At 38.7% G+C, this 23,259-nt stretch overlaps 1 protein-coding gene across 1 annotated transcript in view; it reads left to right on the top strand.

Moving 5' to 3' along the window:
* The window catches only part of IQGAP1 (IQ motif containing GTPase activating protein 1), a 53,883-nt gene that overhangs the window by 10,181 nt on the left and 20,443 nt on the right, over positions 1-23,259 (top strand). Inside the window, exons 3-19 of the mRNA XM_063170124.1 lie at positions 3,655-3,811; positions 4,185-4,262; positions 5,904-5,980; positions 7,377-7,444; positions 8,198-8,311; positions 8,704-8,882; positions 9,534-9,624; positions 10,122-10,285; positions 11,996-12,080; positions 13,144-13,307; positions 13,678-13,838; positions 14,337-14,461; positions 17,655-17,818; positions 20,466-20,556; positions 21,519-21,680; positions 22,053-22,195; positions 22,549-22,719. Coding sequence (XP_063026194.1) covers positions 3,655-3,811; positions 4,185-4,262; positions 5,904-5,980; positions 7,377-7,444; positions 8,198-8,311; positions 8,704-8,882; positions 9,534-9,624; positions 10,122-10,285; positions 11,996-12,080; positions 13,144-13,307; positions 13,678-13,838; positions 14,337-14,461; positions 17,655-17,818; positions 20,466-20,556; positions 21,519-21,680; positions 22,053-22,195; positions 22,549-22,719 — 2,194 coding nt within the window. The remainder of the gene's footprint in view (positions 1-3,654; positions 3,812-4,184; positions 4,263-5,903; positions 5,981-7,376; positions 7,445-8,197; positions 8,312-8,703; positions 8,883-9,533; positions 9,625-10,121; positions 10,286-11,995; positions 12,081-13,143; positions 13,308-13,677; positions 13,839-14,336; positions 14,462-17,654; positions 17,819-20,465; positions 20,557-21,518; positions 21,681-22,052; positions 22,196-22,548; positions 22,720-23,259) is intronic.

Here is a 23,259-nt window from a genome sequence, read left to right on the forward strand (position 1 = left end):
GCTACTGGTGAGGTATTCAGTAAGCAGAATGTGATGTGGAACTGAGCTTCAACCAACAGTGTTGGTACTGATACAGATCGTACCAGTTATTCTTCAGCATGATGTGTCAAGGTTACATACTTTATCTTCTTAGAGTTCTTATTTGCTGGAAGTGATATAATGTCACTCTTGAGGCCTGCGCAGTGGAACTGACCACCAGGTGCAGACTTAGATGGTGTGTTGGGCCACTGAGTCATCTCAGAGTTGAAAAATGTCCCTGGCTAGGTCTGTGTTTTGGAGTGGTAGGAGAATTGAAGGTTAGAAAATGTTATTTATATTTCTGGCCCCTTCAAATAATTAGTTTTACTTGGAAATTATTGTTACTTAATGATGACCAAGAAGTGAGCTTTCCTCATTGGTGGATAAAATCACTTTTTTCAACTATTGATGCCTTCTGTATTTTGTATGTCTTGCTCTGTTTTCTTTTTGTGCTGGAACATACTGCATGGTAGTCCTGTCATGAAATGAGCAGCCTTCTTTAGAGGCTTTTTCAATTTTTAAAATTTTCTACTCTAGTATTTTTGTTTATTCAATTTGCAACAGTTTCCGGAGAGATGGTTTGCTAGTTATAGGCTTGTCTATAATCAGTCTGAGAGGAAAAGAGTGGCTTTTTATTTATTTTCCACACTATTTAAATTGTCTCAGGTTTAGCCAGACTCAACATTTTCACAAATGAAAGAGCAAAAGGTATGCCATATGATCAGTGTTAAGTTTTTGCTGTGCCTAAACTCCAGATCTGGTTGAATTGCACCTACGATACTTTTCAAACATAAGGACACATTTGTGTAAATTTGTCATAACTCTCAATAATGCCATATTGTGGGAGAATAAAAAAGTTGCTAGTTGAGATGATGATGTTGTTTTTTTCCAGTCCTTGGTAATGAAGCTGAGTTTCCTTTGAAAGCTTGAAGACAATGTTACTTGAGAGACTGGCTGCCCAACAATACCTGATGTTAACTTTTTATTGTCATGTGTTGTCAGGAGAGCCTGGCTCTAAATTGCAGTTGATGGTAGTAGCTGCATGTAGGCATTCAAGAATCTTTTTCTAGCAGGGGGATTTTGTAACAGTATGACTAACTGATTGAAAAGGTGCACAACTTTAATTAGAGCTAGCTTCAGTAAAATTGTAAGTCCAGTATTGTCTATGCAGTCATGTGATGAAACTTGATTGAAAAAACAATTCTGGGTTAAATATTGTTTTCTGTACTGGTGAGAGGGAGGGAGCATAGTGGAAACAAGTAGCAGAAGTAGCAGAAAATAATTGAAAGTTTCTGCAAAACCTTGTTGATGGCATATTGTTCAAATGCGTAATGTCGAAAAGGAGTAGAGGTTGTTGCCCACCACCTGGGTTCCCTGCTCATTGAGAAATGTATTTGTATTGTTCATCTGGAAGTTCCACATGTATTTCTGCCTTTTAAGGATGACAGGTTTTAATTTTAATACAAGTATGTAAGCTTTTAAATATAAAAGGTACTGAATGATATTTTCTGAAAACATAGCTTTGTCCTCTGGCTTAGCAAATGGTTAAGGAATGCTACACCAAGCAGGAACATTACTGTATGTAAATTGCTCTAGTTTTGTAGTTATAATAACACCCACCTAAGAACCTGTTGAAACAGGTATGAGTACATTGAGATAGCTTATGTTCTAATTATGGGCCATTTATCTTTCGTTATGGAGACAGACAAAACTCACTGCCTCTGTGCCCTTCCATATGGTAATAATTAAATTGTTTGGTCACATATCCCTTCTACTTACTTTAGGTCATCTAGTCTGAAGAAAGTGGATGCTTTTTGGTGTTTTTTTTTTTTTGTTTTCCAGGTAAGGTAGTTGGGAAGGTGTTGTGAAAACTGTTGCTATGATTTGGACTCTATCAGCATCTGAGTAGCTCTGTGTCCTCTCAGGAATCTTTGGTTCTAATGGTCTGTGGCATGCAAGTGACAGTATCTTTTTGATAATAGTCCAGAATTTTTAAACTTATGTCATGTTTATCACATATTCAGTTAGTATGTGCATTTTTCTAGAACTTAATATTCAAGAGCAACTAAGTTTTGAGAGGAAAGTGGCAAAACCGGGAAAAACAGTAGTTTTAAGAAGAACTGAGTTTCTTTCTGTATTTTATGTATAGATATTTTCCAGGTGTTTCCAGAAACCTTTTCTTCCTGGTAAACACTACTTTCCAGGTCCTGCTTTAGGTTGCAAGCCCCACCTTTTTCCTGGGCTCAGGTTGCAGTCCACAGTACAATGGTGTCTCATTTGGGATTTAAAGTGCACTGGGTTGCAGCAGGATCAACTACTTGCTTGTGTTTCAGATTAGTGCCAGTAACGTGGGTTTATAATCCCTGTAAGTCAAATTATTAACTTTGTTTACGTTATACTGTCAGCTCTGTTTTGTAGTATGGACTGTTGCTCTTTTGGACCCCTGTTGTCTTGAAAGTCGCCTTTCTGTGATCTTATTTGGCCCAAGTCCTGTAAGAGCTTTAGAGTTCAGCTGCAAGTGAGGCATGGTTTGAGTAAGACACTTTAGAAAATGGCCTGTGGTTGTGCAGGTCCCTTTTTTAGAGACTAGAGCAGTCAGGTAGCAGGTCATCTTCAGGTGAAATTGTAGCTGAGCTTGCAGGTTACAGCCTCCAGTAGCTTGTACAGAAAAAATATCAAGATGCACCTTTGTTTTGAGAACAGTGATTTTTTTTCAAAATGTTTTGCTGTAGTCTTTATTTTTGTCATGAGATCTGTGATATCATTTGATGAGATGGAAGGCAGCAATATAAGGGAAAATGAGTTATGAGGAGAAGAATGCCTGTTCCATGTTTTTTCCCCTGTTCTTGAAACGTAATAGTAGGATGGGAGAAGACATATAGGAAGATAGACTTAAGAACATCATCGTTGAACTGAAAGAGGGTAGGTTTAGATTTGATATAAGGGGAAAAATTCTTTACTGTGTGGATGTTGAGGCACCTGAAGCAGTTTGCCCAGGAAATTGTGGCTTGCCCTATCCCTGTAAGTGTTCAGGACCAGTCTTGGATGGTATGAGCAACTTTGTCTAGTGGAAGGTGTCCCTGCTTATAGCAGAGGGTTGGAATGAAAAAGGCCTTGAGGTCCTTTCTGACTCAAACCGTTCTATGATTCTGTGAACATTGTAGGACCTCTCTGTGAGATTTAAAAGAGCTTGAGTAAGCGACACAAAGTCCTGAAATAACTAGCAAATACTTAATGAGAGTAAAGAAATGCTTGTGAGATAAACCGGTACAAGGAGAAGATTTAAGTTAAGTTAGTTAAAAGGACAGGATGGCCACACTATCTGTAGACCAGTGCAACCTAGGTCGTGGGCTGAAGCAGAAACATGAAGATGAGATGGTGTCTTAATTGCTTTTGAAACTCTGGCTGATTAACTCTGAACTCTTCTCCTTAATATTTTCTCTGAAGTATTACTGACTAGCATTTTAATGACGCCACTCTGTGTTAGTGTTATATCTGTTTTCAACCCCTAGTGCTAAGTGAATAGTATGCTTGAGTATGACAGCAGCAGCAGCATGAGACTTGTTTGGCATGGGATTTTGTTCACAAATTAGAAATGTATTAATATGACCAATTTTGTTGTTTTTGCACTTCCAGATGGATGGAGGCTTGTTTGAATGAGGAGCTTCCTGCCACAACAGAGCTGGAAGAAGGATTGAGAAATGGAGTCTACCTGGCAAAACTTGGAAATTTTTTCTCCCCTAAAGTGGTTTCTGTGAAGAAAATCTATGACAGGGAACAGACTAGGTATAAGGTGAGTACTGTTGACCATGGATACTTCTTTAGATAGACATCTAAAATGGGAATATGTACGCATGGAAATACTGTGAGAAAATAAGCGTAAAGTTAATTTGTATTAGTCTTACCTGAGAAACTCTGCCTTCATTCTAGAACAATGATTAAATTAGGGGGTGGGTGGACTCTTACCTTTATATCTAAGCTTGCATTTAGGTAAAATAATTTCTTGTAAATGGTCAATATGAGTGTTTATAGAAGACTTCGGACTTCTTTCCTGCAAAAATGTTGTTTTCACTATCTGTGTTAATGAAACTCATTGCTGTTCTTGACAGCTGTGATATTTTTTTTCTAAGTGCCCTCCCTCTTGTTTCTGCCGGTTTTTATTTCAGGCAACTGGTCTCCACTTCCGACACACAGATAATGTGATCCAGTGGCTGAATGCCATGTCTGAGATTGGTCTCCCCAAGGTAACTTCTGTCTTGTACATATGAATAAATAAATAATCTCAGAAAAGCTTTGCATTCTGTGGAAACATTTGCTGTTACAAAAAGAATCAGCACACTTACACTAGTTAATTCTTAAATTTCTAGATTTGTGTCCCTATAGAAACTCTCTCCTAGAACTTGCTGAAAGATTTCATTCTGCTACATGTGTGAGAATGACTAGGAGCAAAATAATTTATCCCTGTGTACCATATCCCTGATATTACTTATCTTGAATAATATCTGCAATATGTCGTTCTTGCCTTGTTTTGAGCAGTATCCAGGCGACAGTTTGATTGTGAAAGTTTTTTTAGAAATCAATGCTAAACTTAGCAGCACAACAGAAAATACTATGTTCTCTGTTTCTTCAGACTTTCCTGTTAAATTTTCACGACAAGTTGAAAATGTTCCTGGTGTGGCTTAATCAAGTATAAATGATTGACTTGACTAGAGAAATGGCCAGATAAACTTTTCAGTGCTAATAAACACAGTTGCCTAACAGTGTATGGAACTGTGGTAGCATTGGGCTGATAGTCAAGTTTATTTGTAGCCATGTTATGCATAGTCTCATCAAAACTGGCATTGTGTAGTTTAAGTTGATGCATGTTTTCTTTGCATATGTACTTGCAAATTGAACACTTTGATTTTGGCAAAGATTTTTAAATAACTTCCTGTGATTTACTAGTTGAGCTTTCCTGGGATCTATGATGATCTTACAGAAACACATTTGGTATTAGAAAATACTGAAATATGCTGTTAGGGTGGTTAGGTGAAAAGAAATGAGGGATTTAGATGGAGAGGCATCAAGTGCCAGGTATGAGGTAAGATTTTTCAGATGCATTAGGCTTTGGGTGGAAGTAAATGTGTGAGAAGATGTTGAGGAAACTAGATTGGAGTTCAGTACATTTACATGAGATACTGGTGCTTTAAGTATTTTACCATGCAGAAGAGCCAGCGAACTGATGCTGTGGAATTAGGGGTCATTCAGTTGCTCTTGCCTTTACAGAAAGAGCAGTGCTATTTTGTTCTCATAGGCAACAGCAAGGAACCTTCAAATAGTTGGAAAATAACATACTTTATTATGTTACAATAAATCAGGACTTCTGAAATAGCTGAAATGTCATTTGTTAAACTTGGAAGGCTTTGTGTTTGAAAGCTTTTGGGTCCAGCTAACTGAAAATATAGTATGCAGAGCACCTCTGTGCTGGTCTGGGTTTCCAGTTTCCCTTTGAAATTGTCTCTCCTCTTGTTTTTCAACCACATTTAATCCAAACGAAATTGTGTTTTCTCTCTTCTCCTGTGAGTCTTTTTTCATCCTTTGGCTTTCACAGAGGTCCTTGCTAATACCTCATGACCCAGTCAGTATCTTGGTGTACACACAAAAGAAAGATTCTGCCCATTCACATATGTAGAACTTGGCAGGAAAAGGACAGTTCTGATTTGTGTATTGGAAACAAAAGGAAGCATTGACACTTCATTAGGAGAAACACTGGTCCAGGGCAGAGAAGCTTGAAGAGTTGTGTTCCATGAGCTGTTTCTCTAGTGTAATGTGGAAGAATTGAGCTGATGTGATTTGGCTATATAGATTGAATATAATTCAGACAGCTACCTTTGTTTTGTCTCTAGATATTCTACCCAGAAACAACAGATATCTATGATCGCAAGAACATGCCACGCTGTATCTATTGTATTCATGCACTCAGGTAAGGAATACTAGACAGAAATCTGATTGCTTCTGAAATCTTTCTGCAAAGCTGAAACGTGACAGGAAAGACAGCTGAACTGAAGGCTGGATGACGGCAAGTCTTCTAGCAGAACAATCTCATCAGGTCAGCAAAGATTAATTAAGCCAATATTTTGCCTACGGCAGGGGCCAGATCAGATTCTGAAAGAAAAAAGCCAGTCAAGTATGTTGATATTACTACCTTTTTATTCTGGTGTTCTGGTTCCCACCCTCTCTGCTGTCTGAGCTAGGCAGAGTTAGGCATTGTTTAACCAAGAAGATAGTAAGGCACTGGCACAGATTACTCAGAGAAGCTTTGGCTGTCCCATCCCTGGAAGTGTTCAAGTCCTGGTTGGACTTTAGCAGCCTGAGATAGTGGAAGGTGTCCCTCCCTGTGGCAGTGGGATGAGTTGAAAGTAGATGATCTTTGAGATCCCTTCCAAGCCACGCCTTTCTGTGATTCTGTGATCTGTGTTGAGCTGGCATGACAGGCAGAAAGTAGGAGTTGGTTTTATTTTCCAGACCCATGTTTCTGCAGCTGTAGGGGATCATCCCTCCTTTGTAGCGATTCTATTTCTCATCAGGCCACAGGTGAATACATTAACCCTATTTTAGTGAGCCAAATCAGCCTAGTGGATACTTCACTATTAGAAATGCCACACCTGCAGTCCTGTGTCCAGTTCTGGGCTCTCCAGCATTAGAGAGACACAAACCAACTGGAGAGAGTTTAAGGAAAGGTCACTAAGATGCTTAATGGACTAGAGGATCTCTCCTGTCAGGACAGGCTGAGACAGTTGGGCCTATTCAGCTTATATAACATATAGTGCCATGGGAATCTCAACAATGTGTGCAGCTATCTGAAGGGAGGATGCTAAGGAGAAGCCAGGCTCTTCTTAGTGATGACCCATGATGTGATAAGAGGCAAATGGCATAGTCTGAACCATAGGAGAGTCCCTCTTAACATCAGCAAATTTATCTGTGAGATTCTGCTTCATTTATCTGTGAGATTGACCAAAGAGTGGCACAGGTTGCTCTGAAATGTGAAGTCTCCACTGTTTTGATCCTCAAAAGCCATCTGAAATGATCCTGGGGAACTTGATCCTATGTGACCTGGTTTGAAAAGGGAGCTTTAACAAGACAAACTTGAGAGTGCCCTTCTAGCCTCAACCATTCTGTTATTCTTTGAAGACTTCATAGTGGTGGGCATAGTTACGTTCCATTAAGGGGGGAAGAGAAAGTCAGCTCACTCTCTTGTTGATTATGAGCTATTATATTGGCTTACCTCTCCTTGAATCTGTAGCTCCTAAAACTGTATTGTTGCCAGAACCACAAGGAAAAATGCCTAGTTCTAATTATTTGCTTCTTTTATTTTCTAGCCTGTACCTTTTTAAACTGGGTCTTGCCCCTCAGATTCAGGATTTGTATGGCAAGGTAGACTTCACAGGTAAAAAAACCCCAGCACTTTCGTATGCTGCCTTCATCTCATACCCTTCTAGATCAGTTATTGAACGCTTGTTTAAGTCAATTAAAGGATTGTTGCTGTGATATTCTTAATGTAAATAAAATTATAAATTAATGGCTGTGAGGAGTTTCAGTAATTTAAGAAAAAGAACTTAATTTGCCGGCTTCCGAGACAGGCAGTTAGACAGTCATTGGTTCATTTATTGTACTGTAAACATTTATTTTACAAATAACAATGTCTGAACACTTTTGTCACTGTGGTAAGATGCTTAAGCCTTGCATCCATCTTTTAGAGTTGTATGATATTTAGCAACCGCATGTGTTTACGCACTGCATTCGCTTCTCTCAATGTAGCCTGTTTGTGGGGAAAAAGAAAATCTTAAACTACTGCCTGTGTGTTTTCCTGACCTGTTAGCAACCACAGTTGAGGTACCTCAGAATGGAGTCGGTTTCCAGCTCCTCATGAGAGTTCTTGCATTGTTTTCTAATAAGAAAAACTATAGAATACTCCCGTACGAGTTTCTGGGAGAAATGTAGATTTTAGAAGAGTGTGCAAAATGTCTTAGCATTTTCATTTATTTTGTTTCACTTACTGAGTTACAATCAAAGTATTATTTAAATAATAATTGTCGTCTGTTGTAGCTGTCCTATTTTTTTTTTTTAGCAGCAGTTAGTACAACAGTGCTAATGGATTGTTAATGATAATGCCATGTAACACTAATTTAACATGTTTCAGAGGAGGAAATCAGTAATATGAGGCTTGAACTGGAGAAGTATGGCATTCAGATGCCTGCCTTCAGCAAGATTGGAGGAATTCTTGCAAATGAACTTTCTGTGGATGAAGCTGCATGTAAGGAAAAAAGGCATTTTGTTTGCTTTTTCAAATCAGCAGATCATTTAAGTGTTGGTTTTAATGCTGCAGGTTTTAAGGCTAGTACAGTCTTTCTGATAGGCCTTTTCGAAAACTGCGAAGATGTTTTTATTCTTTCCCTTGTGTATTTTTCTTTTTTCTGGAGCATGATGGTTTGACTACTTTAAATATTGTAATTAGGAATTAGGCTGCTATTTTTTTCAAAACACAAAGCCATGATGAAATTAGATATACTTTGATAATTCTTTTGCTTTCCAGTTAATTTTCAGATGATTTTTCTGCTCTTTTCAAATAAGGGATTCTGGATTTCTTGATTTTTAACAGTGCTGTTTTATTTGGGACTAAGTGGCAGACTGTGGCTTGTTTTTCAGTGCATGCTGCTGTCATTGCCATTAATGAAGCAATTGACCGTCAGGTTCCAGCTGACACTCTTACAGCAATGAAGAACCCTAATGCTATGCTAATAAATCTAGATGATCAACTGGAATCCACTTACCAAGCCACACTCTACAGAGCAAAGCAAGACAAGATGGACAATGCTAAAAATAGGGTAGCTCAGTTCTTCTTTCAAACCATTTGCGTTGCTATGTTGTATTGCAGTGTAAACTGTGGGGAATTTGCTGAATGTGTGTTAAGGTCATGTATATGTGGTCTTAGGTGGATTTACTCCTCCTGGCATTCTGTTACGTTCTCCAGTAACTTCTTGCAGAAAACAGGCAAGAGTTAACTGCATTAGTCTGTTTAACTGTCTGAAATACGGGCCACATAGATACAGAATTCCTGTCAACGTTTTATGTTGAGAGTGCCTCCTTCTGTTTTCACAGATATGTTTTTCTGACAATGAAATGATGAGCAAAACTGACTGATGCTGGAAGTGGTCCATGTTGCTTTAGAATAGTATATAATAGATGCCTAACTCTGTGTACAGCTTTCTGTGTTCTGGAGCTCTACTGTGTGTTCAGTAGAGCCATTAGATTGAAATAAGATGTGGTTCTAAACTGTCTGTATCAGAGTTTGACTATAGTTACTCCAAATGTATTTATGTCTAGGGCTTCTTTTTGCATGTGTAGAGGTAGTGTATGTATGGCCTATCTCAGATCTATGTGGGTCAACATTTACCCTTCCTGACCTTTTCAGTTAGAAGGTCTGTAAGGGAGAAGGAAGCTGTAGAAACCCTGATTAGTTTTTATTTCATCCTCAGATTGCCTCAGAAAGTTCAGAGAGAGAGAGAGATGTGTATGAAGAACTTCTGACTCAAGCTGAGATTCAGGGAAACATCAATAAAGTGAACAGTAAGTGTAATGTTATACTAATAGTCTTAATGAAATCAAAATGATACCTGTCCTCCTCTTTTTCTGTAATGCTGACAAAATTTCAAGGAAGTTCCCTTGTTTTTGTGGGTTGTTTTAGTGGTGGGGTGTTTTGGTTTTCTTCAGTTGTGTGGTTTTCTTGTTGTTAACTGGTTTTGGTTTTGTTTTGGTTTGGTTTTTTTTAGTCATTATTAGTACATAGTTGTAAGCCTAATTCGCTATGACTTCTGTAACCCTTGCTTTTGGAAATGGATTGTCCATGTTGCTGAGCCCTTCAATTCTTCATTCTGAATAGTGCATGCCATTTAATAGCCTGTTTTTCAGGCTAATAATTCATAATTGACTTTATAATTGATTCTGGAAGTGTTCCTTTTGGATTACATACCTAACTTGTCTATCAGGTCTAAGAGTATTTCTTTCTGAGTGGTAGGTTGTGTAAACCATGGCACTTTCTCAAGACTCTGTTTTACTGTTGCTAGCACATGCAGCCATATCAAAGATTGACCTGGCTTTGGAACGAGGAGATGCGTTAGCACTGTATGAAGCTTTGGCAACACCAGCCCTGGGACTTCGAGGATTGCTACAAGAAAATTGCGATTGGTATTTCAAGCAGTTCTTGAGTGATAGACAACAGAAACAGGAGGTATGGTGTTGTGGAGGGTGAAACAAGAAAGCCTTTTAAATATGACTGCCCGGCAAAAGAGTTTGAGAATATAGAAACTATAAGTGAGATTGAAATGAAAGCAACCTTTGAGATACCTTAGTTGTGACCAGTTGAATGTAATCCCCACTGGAGGAAACAATTCCCTCTGCAAGTAGGCCCTGCAGCTTGGCAGACGGGGCCCAAAGAATAAGATTTAAGGTTTAACATGTAAATGTAGTATAGTAATGTAGTGATTCTTATAGGTTGTGTGGAAATGTTGTAAGATATGCATGCTGTAGTAGATTGGTTAATGAGAATCTGCATATTCAACACTGAAGATGATTTATTGTTTTGTAACGGGAGCTTCGCTCTCTTTTCGCGCTTTCTTATCTCTCTTCTCCCTTATCTCTTTGCTCGCTCTCGCGCTCTTCTTTGCGCCCTTTTCTTTCTTTGTCTCTTTGTCTTCCCTCTGCACTTCTTCACCCCCTCCTTTCTACATGCTCTCCGCTCTTAAACCTTTGCCGTTGACTCTCTTACACTTTAAGCCCCTTTTCTCTCGGGCCTGCTCCGAGCTGCGGCTGGCAGCTCACGCCCTTTGCAATAAACTACAAGTTATATGACTTGGCTTCAAAGAGATCTCATCTCTGTCTGTCCCTACTGTGCGTGACCCCCGTCACTCCTACAGTATGGAAAAGTATAGATTACCCTGATTTGTGAGTTTTTTTTTCCCTGCCTTTCACCATACAACTGTGTACTAATCACTTGGTATATACCTGCATTACGGTTTAGTGTTGTCTAGAAAAAGTCAGTGTTAAGAGATGGAAGCATTGAGTAAGCCTATTATTTAGGCTTTATCTCTGCATGTGAAAGGCCAGTATAATTTTTGTATGTATGTAGGTGTACATATAATAGACCAAACCTTAAACTGCTAACTTGTGTGTGTATAGAACTATTAAAATTAAGGTGTGTCCTCCCTCATTTTGCTATTGTCAGTGCCTAAATAATGTGAATACGTGTGTTTTATAAACACCTATCAGATAAGCTTGAACTACTTTCACTGTGGAGAATACTATCATAGACATAGACTAAGGCTTGACCATGGTGCTTAGGGACATGGTTTAGTGGTGGATTTGGCAGTATTAGGTGTATGGTTGGACTCAGTGCTCCTTAGGGTCTTTTTCAGCTTCAATGATTCTGTGATGCTACCCAAGTTATTAAAGTCCTCCTACTTATTTTCTATTTGTATTTGTGTAATATCATAATAGTTCAAGAAGCGTGTATGTATAAGCCAATGCTGCGTGTTCTCCATTTTGATGTTCTGCTAACTCTGTAGTTGCTCAGAGGTAAAACGCAACATTACTTAATGGATTGTTTCATGCCAAACTGCACAATTGCTAGTCTCACTCCAGCAACCAGCTCATGTACAGAGAGCCTTTCCCCTCAAAGTTGTGCCTTTTGTCTTAAGTATGTTATCACTTTGGAAGCAATCTTGCCTTTTATTGCTATGTCCATGGGACTGCAATTCTGATATAAAAAAGATCAGATTGTACACATACAATCTTTCAGCACCTGAACTCAGAATCTGGTGAGTAATTTCGTATTTCCTTACGTCTATTCTTTTTGGTTTAAGTTCAAGTGGAGTATTTTTATTGAGGCAATTGAAATTAACTTGACGTTGTTTCACCCTTACAGTTTCTGTTTTTTCTTTAGGCTGGCCTTACAGGTCCTCTCCAGAAGGAAGAGTTGCAGTTGGGAGTGGATGCTGCTAACAGGGCAGCGCAGCAGTACCAGCAAAGTAAGGATCAGCAGAAATTTCTGTAGCAAAGTCACTGTGGATTTGATCAAGAAAATGAAGCAGCACAGTATTTGGGTTTATTATGAATGGTCATTGTGAATGTTCTTTAAGTATTTTACAGCTGCTAAGAACATGTAAGAGAGTTGGTTGCCCTAATTATTTGCAGTGTCTTTTATCCAACTCTTACTATGTGGCTGGAGATAACAGCATTAGAACATTATTTTGAATTAAGAAACATTGAATTTTTGCATCCATCTTAAATAACCTCTTTTTATAGATTACTTTTATGAATTTTTATGCTGTGGATCTGTGAAGAAAATCTGGATTGCTCCAAGAGATGTGAAAGATAGTTTTATCTGCTGATCATTCACACTGAGCTATAGAACCATTACTGTTTCCAAATATCAGGTAGCAAATAAAATGCCGATAATTTGCTGATTGGTTTTTGACAGATGCTTCTGAGACTGCACAGAGCTCTCTTACTGTCCAGGAGCAATTTACTTTGTGATAGGTAAAAAGGAGAGTAACAGAGGTTGGAGGAGAGAGGATTTAGAATACAAGAGGAAAATAGCGAATGCTGAATTAAGTAGGCAACTACCTTTGAAGTGCCTTATTTGTTAGGCATGGACGTCCACATTTGTTTACCTTCTTGTGGTGTTTTAAGTTAGCCAGCATGTACCCAATATGGAGTGCCTGTGTTACTGCCTTGAGCAGGATAGAGGTAGAAAGGAAGAGAAAATCAGTATGATTCACCCATCCAAAAATTTGCAGTGAGGCTTCTTACTATCAGAATAGTGAAATGGTAAAACAGTCCCTTGATAACCAGACAAAAAGGTGAACTAGTATTAAATAGGAACATTGTGTGTTTTAATGGTCTTCAGTAATGGAAGACTAGCTAACTAGTGTAGGGGGTGTATGGATCTGAGAGTTTGGCTCTTTCCCTGCAGTTTGGGTATTATTCTTTCTCTAGTTAAGTATTTGAGTAAAATGAAAGTGCTAGTAAGTATTATGGGAGTCTCAGCTGTCTGCCTTCCTCATTTTTTTATGCTCTTTGAATTTCTAGAACTGGCAGCAGTAGCCAAAATTAATTCAGCAATTCGAATGGGTGATGCTGAGAAGACTGTGGCAGAAATGATGAATCCAGAGGCCCAGTTACCAGAGGTTTATACATTTGCTGCAGATCTTTACCAAAGGGAGCTGGCCACCTTACAGCAACAGAGCCCTGAAGTAAGTATCAACTTCTCTGTTATTTCTGAAGGTTGACATGGGTCACTGGGTCCACCTTGTCTGTTTTCCTGAATGCGTTCTCTGGAACAAACCTGTCTTGAGTCTTCCCAGAACTGCTTTGGTGTTCAGTCTGTTCTGATGTGGTTTAATCCTTTGATCTTGATCTGATCGGCCTTGTAAGACTTTACCTCAGTCTCTTACTTAGTGATCGAGCTTTGTTTATGATACTCACCTTTCTACTTTGTTGTCTTAAAGGATGTCTCTTTGCCTTGTTACATGTCTGTTCTGACAGCTACTCCACTGTTCTCTGTGTGCAGCAATAGTTTGTATAGAGTGAATAGAATTAATTTGTTGTCCTCTTTGTATGCAGGGTCACCTCACCCATCCAGAACTGGCTGTTGCTGTAGAGATGCTGTCTTCTGTGGCCCTGATTAACAGGGCTTTGGATTCAGGGGATATGAACACAGTGTGGAAACAACTGAGCAGTCCTGTCACAGGCCTTACAAACATTGAGGATGAGAACTCACAGAGGTGAGTAATTCAAGGAATTGTAGCTATCCTTGATGGTGCTCTGTGGCTTCATGAATTTTCTGTTCCTTCTCTTAAATTTTACATGATTTCTACATTCTTTCTTGCAGTATGGATTTAATCTCTGCTATCTCTTGAATCTTGTTTTTGCGAATACTGTTTCTTATTGGTCTGATTCCTGTGCTGTCTTGTGGATTTCACATTAAAATCGTGCAGGTTGTCACTAGTACTTATGCCAGCTCACCCATTTTGTTTGTCCTGGACTCTTACTCAGCGTTTCAGTGCTTTTTTCTGTTTGGCAGTTCTGTCTGATTGAACCTACTTCACATTTGTGCTGATATCCTTCACACACACAATCATTTCTCTTTCTCCCCATTTTCAGTTTCAACTCTCATGCTACCTCTCCGACTTAGTGTGCAGTTCTCAGTGCAGGGTTGTGTGCTCCCTGAGCAGCTTGTTGCAATGTCATGTTTACTGGATTTGGGTTTTGTTTTCTGACAGATACATTGATGATTTGGTGAAGCTGAAAGCTGAAAGAAGTGCAGAAGGAAATGAATTTATCACATGGAATGATATCCAATCATGTGTTGATCATGTGAATAAAGTTGTGCATGAAGAACATGAAAGTAGGTTTTTCTGTTCAATTCATGGTAGACTGATTGTAGCTTATAAGGAGTGCTAAAATTAGATGTCAATCCAAAAAGTTATTGATTGACTTGTAGTTGTGTTATGCATTAGATATCTAGGAAGATCTTAGTTGTGAACAAGACTTGGTGTTCTGTAATCTGAAAGTCTTGATTGCAGGACTTTTTGTTGATGGAGAGATCAGGCAGTCTGTTGTGTTTGTGGTATTGATGTCAGTATTTCAAAGCTGATTATTAATACTTCCAGTGTAAATTTCTACCCTTTTTGGGTTGGAAATGCATTGCCTGCTGTCAGCGTCTAGGATTAGTCTAGAATCTTCTCATTTTGCTTCAATCCCCCAATTTTAGGCTAGTATTACCAAAATCTCTCAATTAGTTGTAGCCTTGTCTTGGAGTGCTCCATCTTTCTTCCTAATTTGCTGCATTCAGTAGTAGAGATTTTTCTTAAAGTCTTATCCTTTTATTTGATGGCTACTTTTTCCCTGTTCAGGTTTTCCTATTCTTCCTTTTTTTTTTTTTTTTTTTTTTTTTTTTTTTTTTTTTTAAATCTGCACTGGTCTTTTTACCTTCCCAGTATTTCATTCCCTGGTTTAGTTGCCAGTGATTTAGCTCTGTAATCAGAAGATGTGCAAAAAACTCTCTGAAGTTGCAAGTGTGTAACACAGATCACTGGTGATACTCCTGCTCCCTGGGTGCAGGGAAAATGATATTTGAGCTCTCACAGTGGCCATGCTTCTGAAGTTAATCCTTCAACTGTACCTTGTGTCTTACACCCTACAATCGCACTGCTCAGTGTTTGCCTAGGCGGCTTGTTGACCTGGAGCATGGAAGCCTGTTTCTTTGCATTCATATAAAAGGTGTGCTCGAGGAATCACCACTAGTGCATTGCACTCACTTACAGGCATTGGTCAGTAGTCCTATATTGAAGAGAAAGGGAGAGGTGTAGTATATACATGCATATACAGTGCGAGGTTCAACGAGACATGGAGTGGCCTGGTCTGTAGTCTTCTTGGACTAGTGGAAGGTGTGCCTTGCCCCTGGCAAGGGGCCTTGGAGCTAGGTGATCTTTAATGTCCCTTCCAACCCAAACCACTCTATGCAGCAAGTGTGAATACTGAAAATTATATACTCATGAAAGAAAAAAATTACTGTTGCAAGCTGAAAATGGTGAATGAGTGTTAATATAATTCTGTGCTTCTAGCCCTTCAAGTTTTTTACTTTCTGTTTCTCAGTAGTATTTATGTTAATAATGGTCTTGTAACAGTGGTAAAAGACTGGGTGGGAGTGTAATTATGAAGACTTTATCAGAAGAGAAAACTGGAGTAATTCTTATTGCACTAAGACAGTATTAGTTGACGTAAAATCCAGAGTGAAGATAGAGGAGTCCTTGAAAATAGTACAGTTAAACAAACTTATTCTTCATTAGATCCTTGTGATGTTCTGTTTCGTATGGTTTAATTTTTTTAGGTTTTTTTCTTGTTTTCATTAAGGGTTCTTAATTTTTGTTTATGACCAATACTGAAAACCTCCTGAGTTTGACTCTAACTTTGAAGCTATATTTGTAGTATTTATAATTTTATAATATTTAGTATCTCAGCAAGGCTTGGAGCTTTGCATCATAAAGCGGGAGAGATTTGTCACAAGTGTGGAGGTGATGATAAAATTTATGTTGTACACTGAGACAAGCCGGTGTCTTCTGCCACTCCTTGTTTCTGTACTTGGTGTATTTCACTTTGCAAAGCTTATACTCTAGAGAGGGTTAACTTGTAAATTAAAAGCCTGCTGTCTTGGTTAACTTGTTTTCTGCATCTCCAAATAGACACTATGTTTCCTGTTTGGGTCACCTAAGTAGATCTGTTAAAACCACACAAACAGGGCGCGCATTGGGGGTGCGCACACCGGGGCTAGTTTTATAGTATCTTTATAGTATCTTTTCCTTTCTGTGTAAGAGGTTACAGTGGAATTCTAAAAGTCTGTGTAGTCCCAACATCCTGTTTCTTTTAACGCTCCTTGTCCTGTAAGAAAATCTGCAGAAAGTCCTATAATGACATAAATTGTTCTCCTGGGAAATTTCCTAATTCTTTGGTCTGCTTCGTATATGCCCTTATAGAAAGATACGTTTATCTTCTCTCTATGAATAACTTGAATTAGTCAGAGAAGGTCCTCAAGCTTTGTGATTGTATATAAATGTATGTGTGTGTGTATGAGTGTATTTTTTTTTCTGTGTGCTTTCTTAAGTTACTGTATCTGGTTTTTGATGGAAACCATGCCATTGTTTTATGTTGCAGTTCTTGCAATGTCCTTAGCATATATTTTTCCTTGATCTCTACTCTATCCAAATGTAATCTCTTCCCCAAGGTGTTCTACTTTTTTAATCAACTTCTGTTTTGTAAGTCTTGTGTTGAAGAGTCACAATCTTTGAATACAAGCAGAGTTGGAGATTCCCACACTGATCTCCTTTCTTTTATCTAACAGAGTTCTTTGTTCTGCACTGAACCAAACCATGGCTGGATCCCTCTTTAAGTAGAGAATTGAATCAGATGAACTCTGGGATTCATCTCAACCTGAGTTATTTCATGATTTTCAAGATCAGTTGCTATAGATGTAGATTCTGTTTGCATTTAGCTAACTGTAAGGTCTTTATTTTGCTGAACAGTAAATTTTACTGTACTTGAATAGCATCCACTTTTCTGATAATACAGCTGATACTACATATGTCCTTAATAAAAGAGTTTTCTAAAATGCAAGGTTACTGTATTTTTAAATGGTATTCCATGCAGGGCCTTAGTTTCATGTGAAGATTTCTTTCCAAGCCATAACCTTGGAATATTGTGAACTCTGGCCATTTGGGCTTTCTAGAAGCTCTGAGCTAGGTGTCTGAGGATTCAGTTTTGTCTCTGCATGTGGTCTCCCTGAGGTGCTTTTTTTTTTTTTCCTTTGAAACTTTATTTTTTTGATTGCAGCGCTCAAGAATTACAACTACTTTGGAGAGGAGAAATAGCTTTGGTTTCTTTGCTAGTAAATAATGTTTTCTGTTGAAAAAATAATGTGGTTCTGAGCTGTTACTTGATTTAGGAAGGACTAACTGCACTTTTGTTCTGAAGCAATGCTTGTGATTATTGTTAACCAAGAATGGAACTTTGTCCTTCTCCTCCCCCTTTGCATTCCTCCCTAGGGATTTTGGCAATTGGTCTTATTAATGAAGCTCTGGATGAAGGGGACACCAAGAAGACTCTTCAAGCCTTACAGACTCCTGCAGCAAAATTGGAGGGTGTAGCCCCAAAGGTAGCACAACATTACCAAGATACACTACTTCGAGCCAAGAGAGAGAAAGCGCAGGTGAGTGCAGTTAAATGCACCTTTTGAAAGACCTTTGCATTAGTGTTGCTGTAATGTTACTGGTCTTGAAAGTCCGGAATCAAAATTGGCAATGGAGAAGTGGCCATTCTGCATACCTTCAACTGATCTTAACCAATCAGAAAGAGATTTCAGTTAGCAGTGTCAATCTGTGAACTGTGGAGATGGGTGTAAGGATATTAAGAGCACATGGTGGCTTGCTATAGCTAAACTCAGGTCCCAGGTGAGGTACGTATCTTTTTTGTGGAAAAAATGATATTCATTATCTGGTTTTGTGAGGAGACCATGTTCATTCCAGGAGTACTGAACTTCTGCTTGCAAGTTTTCTGCAAGCTTAAGTACTTTATTCTCATGTTCTGTGTTAAATGTACTCTGAAGTATAGTTATATATATGGCAAAAAAGAAAGTTTCTGGAAGTGGAAAAATCTGTAAAGTGATAAATTAGAAAAAAGATGTGAAACAACATACATACATGCTACCAGCAAAATATATATGCTGTTGTTCACCTGATGACACTTCCATTGCTTATGGCTTTTTTGAGCTGAAGTTGTCATTAGCCAAGGACTTCTACCTACTTGTACATAGTTGCAGTTTTCACTAATTGAAAGGTGAAGATGAAGAGAGGAAGAGCAAGTTTCATCTTACATCTTTCATCAAGGTATAAGAAAGGATGACAAGTGCAGGTGTGTGTATGCAAGTGATTTTTGGGTAGTAGGGAGGGGACACTGGATTTTTTTCCCGTATCTATTTACAGAGAAGTAGCAGATGTCTGCTTTCCGTGACTTGAGAGTGTTTTGTTTTCTATTTTCTGCTGTGGAGCTCATTGTTCAAGTAGCAATGCACAATTTTTTACAGAGGCTAAGGTCTAGATTGTGTTGAACATTTTGTTTTTGACTAAAGGTAAACCAGTATGATGACAATAGAAAACTGTATGCTATTCTGATGGAAATCATTGAGCACCTTTCCCAAGGGTCTTGACAGGGTTAATGTTCCTCAGGATCCATTTTGTGCTGAAGCATTTCCTCTCGCTGAGTCAGAATGAAACAATGAAATCTTTTTATCCTGTACTTAAACTTGTGCCAGACTGTGCTGGTAACTTCTGGGTTGGTATGAAATTACCTTATTTAGACATAAGATAAATAAAGGGCTTCTCCCAGCAGCATGGGAATAATTCCAGAAATAGAAAGATCATATTATACAGTAACTATGTGGGGAAAATAACCACAATCTGAAGTCAACTGTTATGAACTAGTGATTTCTATACCTCAGGGCTGAGAAGGATTAATGTTCACCTGAAGATGTTGTTCAGTTGCTTACTTGATTGGGGAGTGCTGTATCATGCTGATGAGAGAGGTGAGAGGGGGAAAAAACAGTAGACTCCATAGTATGTTACACTGTGTGTATCTTGCAGAAAGCCTTGCAGCAGTAAAACTGTAGAGAAGCCACAACATGATTTTGACTTCTGTGGATACAGTAGAGTTACAGTGATGATTCTCCCCCACATCCTGGACAGGAATTTTGCTGTTGCTGGTACTCTTGTGGGACTGTCTGGCTTTCAGATGAAATCTGGCTATGAAGGTCATGTTAAGCTCTTGAATGAAGTATCATTTAGCCAGTTAGTTTCAGATCTGCCAAAACAATGGTTAAAATATGGAAAGCACATGAGGAAATGTTCATTTTAAGTCTGGCCTTAAAGCACTTGAATGTTGTAAATAGTGGTTCTTTTGTGCACTGTGATTATTATTCCCTTCCAGAACTAAAGGTTTCCTATGTTCTGCTTGTATGAGAAAAGTTGTCAGAAGGATGGTAGTTGCATCTTAGCATTTCTTTTGGTAGTTACCTACAGGAAGGACCAGTGGGTGGAGAGAAGCTTATGCTTGGCAACTGCTGGGTCATTGTTCTCTATGTATATTTTGGGACTTGCAAAACACTTGTCCCTTTCCTCCTCTCAAAATTCTGCGTGTAACATTAGCTCATTTGGCTAGATTTCCCAGCCAAAATACAGGATACTGTGTGATCACTGTTCCTTGACAGGCCATCTGTTAAAATAAAGATTTAAAACATGGCTTTGACTGCTGTGTGTGTACACCCATCCACAACACATACAATGCTTTTTGCTTTGTTAGTTTGTACAGGTTTGTGAAGTTTTGTGGGCAGGGAAATGAGCAGCCTGATGTGACCTTACCCAAAGGTTTATTAGTTTCTGCACACATATGTGCATCAGCAGCTCTCGGTAGTCCTTCTGTTGAAGGACTAACTTCCTGGAAAATCATATACTCTTAGCTAGTATGGCTTTAGGACTAGCTGGCACTAAGTCCCTGGCCTTGTGTTTGCTCATCTTATTAGAGTGATTCTTATTGATAGAATTTCTTGTTTGTTCTGTTTCCTGCGAATTTCTTTTGTCCAGGGAAAGTGTTGGGTTTGGTAATGCCATAGTAGTTTCTGCCAGTCACAAATCCACATTATATCCTTGTGCTGGAGTTAGTTAGGAAGACTGAAATACTTATTTTTCCCTCTGTTATGGAAAACTACTCTATTGGCTGTTTCTGAATATAGGTTATCTAACTTGGCAAAAATAGTGATACTTTTCTCCTGATATTGTATATTTTTCTTGTTGTATTCTCTTCAGGACACACAGGATGAAACAGCTGTACTTTGGCTAGATGAAATTCAGGATGGGATTCATAAGGCTAACAAGGACACTGAGGAGTCCCAGAGATGTAAGTATTATCGCACAGTATTGCAATTAATCCCCACTACCAGCCAAATACCACTTATTTAAGGAAAAGTTGGGGGCTAGAAATGTCATATACATGTGGCAAAGGAAACCAGAAGAGCCTACAGGCTTCTGGTGCAGGTGTGGTTTTTTGAGGAGTGAATGTCAGATTCTTCAAATATTAAATTTCTTCTGTTGTGGGGGGATATGTATTTTTTTCCAGTTTTGCATGTGACCATTAGACTACGTTACCTTGTTGGACCAATCTTTTTCAAATTGTTTGTCATTTGCGACTAACTGTGTGTGTCTGTGGATGATTGGTTAGAAGTGAGAGTGTTCACATGCACTATTGAAATGATGCTTTCTGGTGAGCATTACCTTTTATTTGTGTGAGGTACTGTTGTCTTGTCTTGGTTCTCTTAGATATTACCAGACAAACACTCATGGTTTTTGGATACAAAGAATACTGCCCGTCAGCGATACTCACCTTTGCTCCTTAACGCAGTTGGCAGGTGGGCTGGTCCACCCGTTGTTGCTTCCCAGTCATTATAACAATTTTGTTTCTGTCTGCAGAAACAATTAAGTAATTATTGCTCTGGTTGTTGAGTTGTGGCTGGCTCTGCCAGAAGAAACTGTGTTAACTGAAACAGACATCAGAGGAGAGCTGTAACTGTGTATGTTGAAAAGTTCTGGTGATAAATCAGCACCATACTGGGACTTTGGGCACACCATTACATGCTGTCAGGTGCAGTTTCACGCATGGCTGGATACTCTGTACTGAATACTGCAAGTCCTCGAGTTGTTTTTTTATTTATGTTTCATGTTTATGTACACTTAAAATTTGTAAAATTTACATACAGCCCAGCTATGAGGGTGTGTTCATGTTGCCTTGCTCTGTTCTGCCATTCTGTGCTTGCTGTGAGCTACTGAGACCCTGCGCTAACTTGCTTTCTGGTTTTATCCAAGTCTCCTTAGGAATTCTAGCCATTAATGAAGCAGTAGATCGTGGTGACATTAGCCAGACCTTGAGTGCCTTGCGTTCACCTGATGTTGGGCTGTACGGAGTCACTCCAGAATGTGCTGAGACGTACCAGCAAGAATTGTCAGAAGTTAAGAAAAAGGCGGCAGGTACACCTTAAGTGGCTAACTATTAGTGAAATAAACGCAAGATTATTGTTTATTGGAATTGGAACTAGAGGTAAAAAAAGCCCCTGGGAAAAAAATCCTGTGTTGTAGATAGCAGCTGTGGATGCTCTGTGAAATAAGGTGTTTTTAAAAAAAAAAAAAAAAAAAAGAGTATTATAATGTTCTCCACTTATACAATGCGTTGTGTTTAGGTAGCTCTCATATGAGGTCATTAGGGATTCAGAAACTTTCCTTTCCTTGTTTGGAGAAAGAATAATCTGTAAAGGAAATTTCCTGGTTGTAAAATTTGTATGTGTGAAAGGTAAGACACTTGTCAGTGCGTTTGAGACTTCTAATTGCAGTTTCTGCTCTTAGGGGGAAATGGCAGCGAGTGGGTGAAACACTGGGTGAGAGGAGGCTATCATTATTATCATAACCTGCGGACCAAAGAGGGAGGATGGGATGAACCAGCAGAATTTGTGCAAAATGACACTCAGCTGTCACGGGAAGAGATACAGGTAGAGTAATAGATTAACACATGCTCCTTCTCTCGAAAGTTGACGTTCTCACCATTCCCACCCTTAATGCAGCTCTGAGATAGAATGCTTCAATGCCATAGTCATGTTAACTCGCTTAGTAATTCATTTGATTTGCTAGGCATCATCAGATTGTGTGTGTCACACCTCCTTGTCCTATTTCATGAAAATTTATCCTGTCACTAAGAGAGTACAGGACTGTGATGTCACTGTTTTCTGAAACACAGCTTTGGAGCTTCTTGTAAGCACAGTATGGAAAGCTGATGTAACATCCTTTTTTTTTGTATTTCCATTTTCTTTTTCTGGCTTCTCTTCCTGTCATAACATTAAATCAGAGCACCATATCTGGAGTCACTGCAGCATACAACCGAGAACAGTTGTGGCTTGCAAATGAGAACCTGATTATGAAACTTCAGGCTTGCTGTCGAGGGTATCTTGTTCGCCAGGAATTCAACTCAAGAATGAATTTTTTGAAGAAGCAAGTCCCAGCAATCACTTGCATTCAGGTAGTGATACCCTTTAATTCTGTTTGGAACTTGTACTCTGCAGTTGTTTTCTGTACACAAGCTTATTAACAGTTTTTGTTCAATTCAAGTAATTACAGCACACAATTGTCTTTGCCTCATATTGTAACTTATCTAAAAACATTTCCTTCTCCAGTGAGTTTTGGTGTATTATTTGCTTTTAGGTGTCATATATAATCGATCCAGTAATCACATAGAATTAGAGAGAGAAAAAGTTACTTGAGGAAGCTTTAACAGTTATTTTTTTATACGTTTCGAGAGTGAGGAAATATGAAGTGTGTTCTATGTGTTGATGGTGATAGTACCATGAGATGCGTTGCTGCTGTGATTCATTATGAATTAAGGAGAAACAGCATAGTCTTTAGTATTCTTGCTTTTCTTCAAATTTGTCCAGGGATTTGGAGCATAGCTGGATAATTCAGCATGAAATCAGGTGCATTTACAGGACAGCCACAAAAAAATTATTCTGTGATGTTGTAACTGAATTATGTGCAAATGCAACAGTTGCTTTGCACTCTATTA

This window comes from Melospiza melodia, chromosome 15, assembly GCF_035770615.1.
Source record: "Melospiza melodia melodia isolate bMelMel2 chromosome 15, bMelMel2.pri, whole genome shotgun sequence".
Taxonomy (NCBI): domain Eukaryota; kingdom Metazoa; phylum Chordata; class Aves; order Passeriformes; family Passerellidae; genus Melospiza; species Melospiza melodia.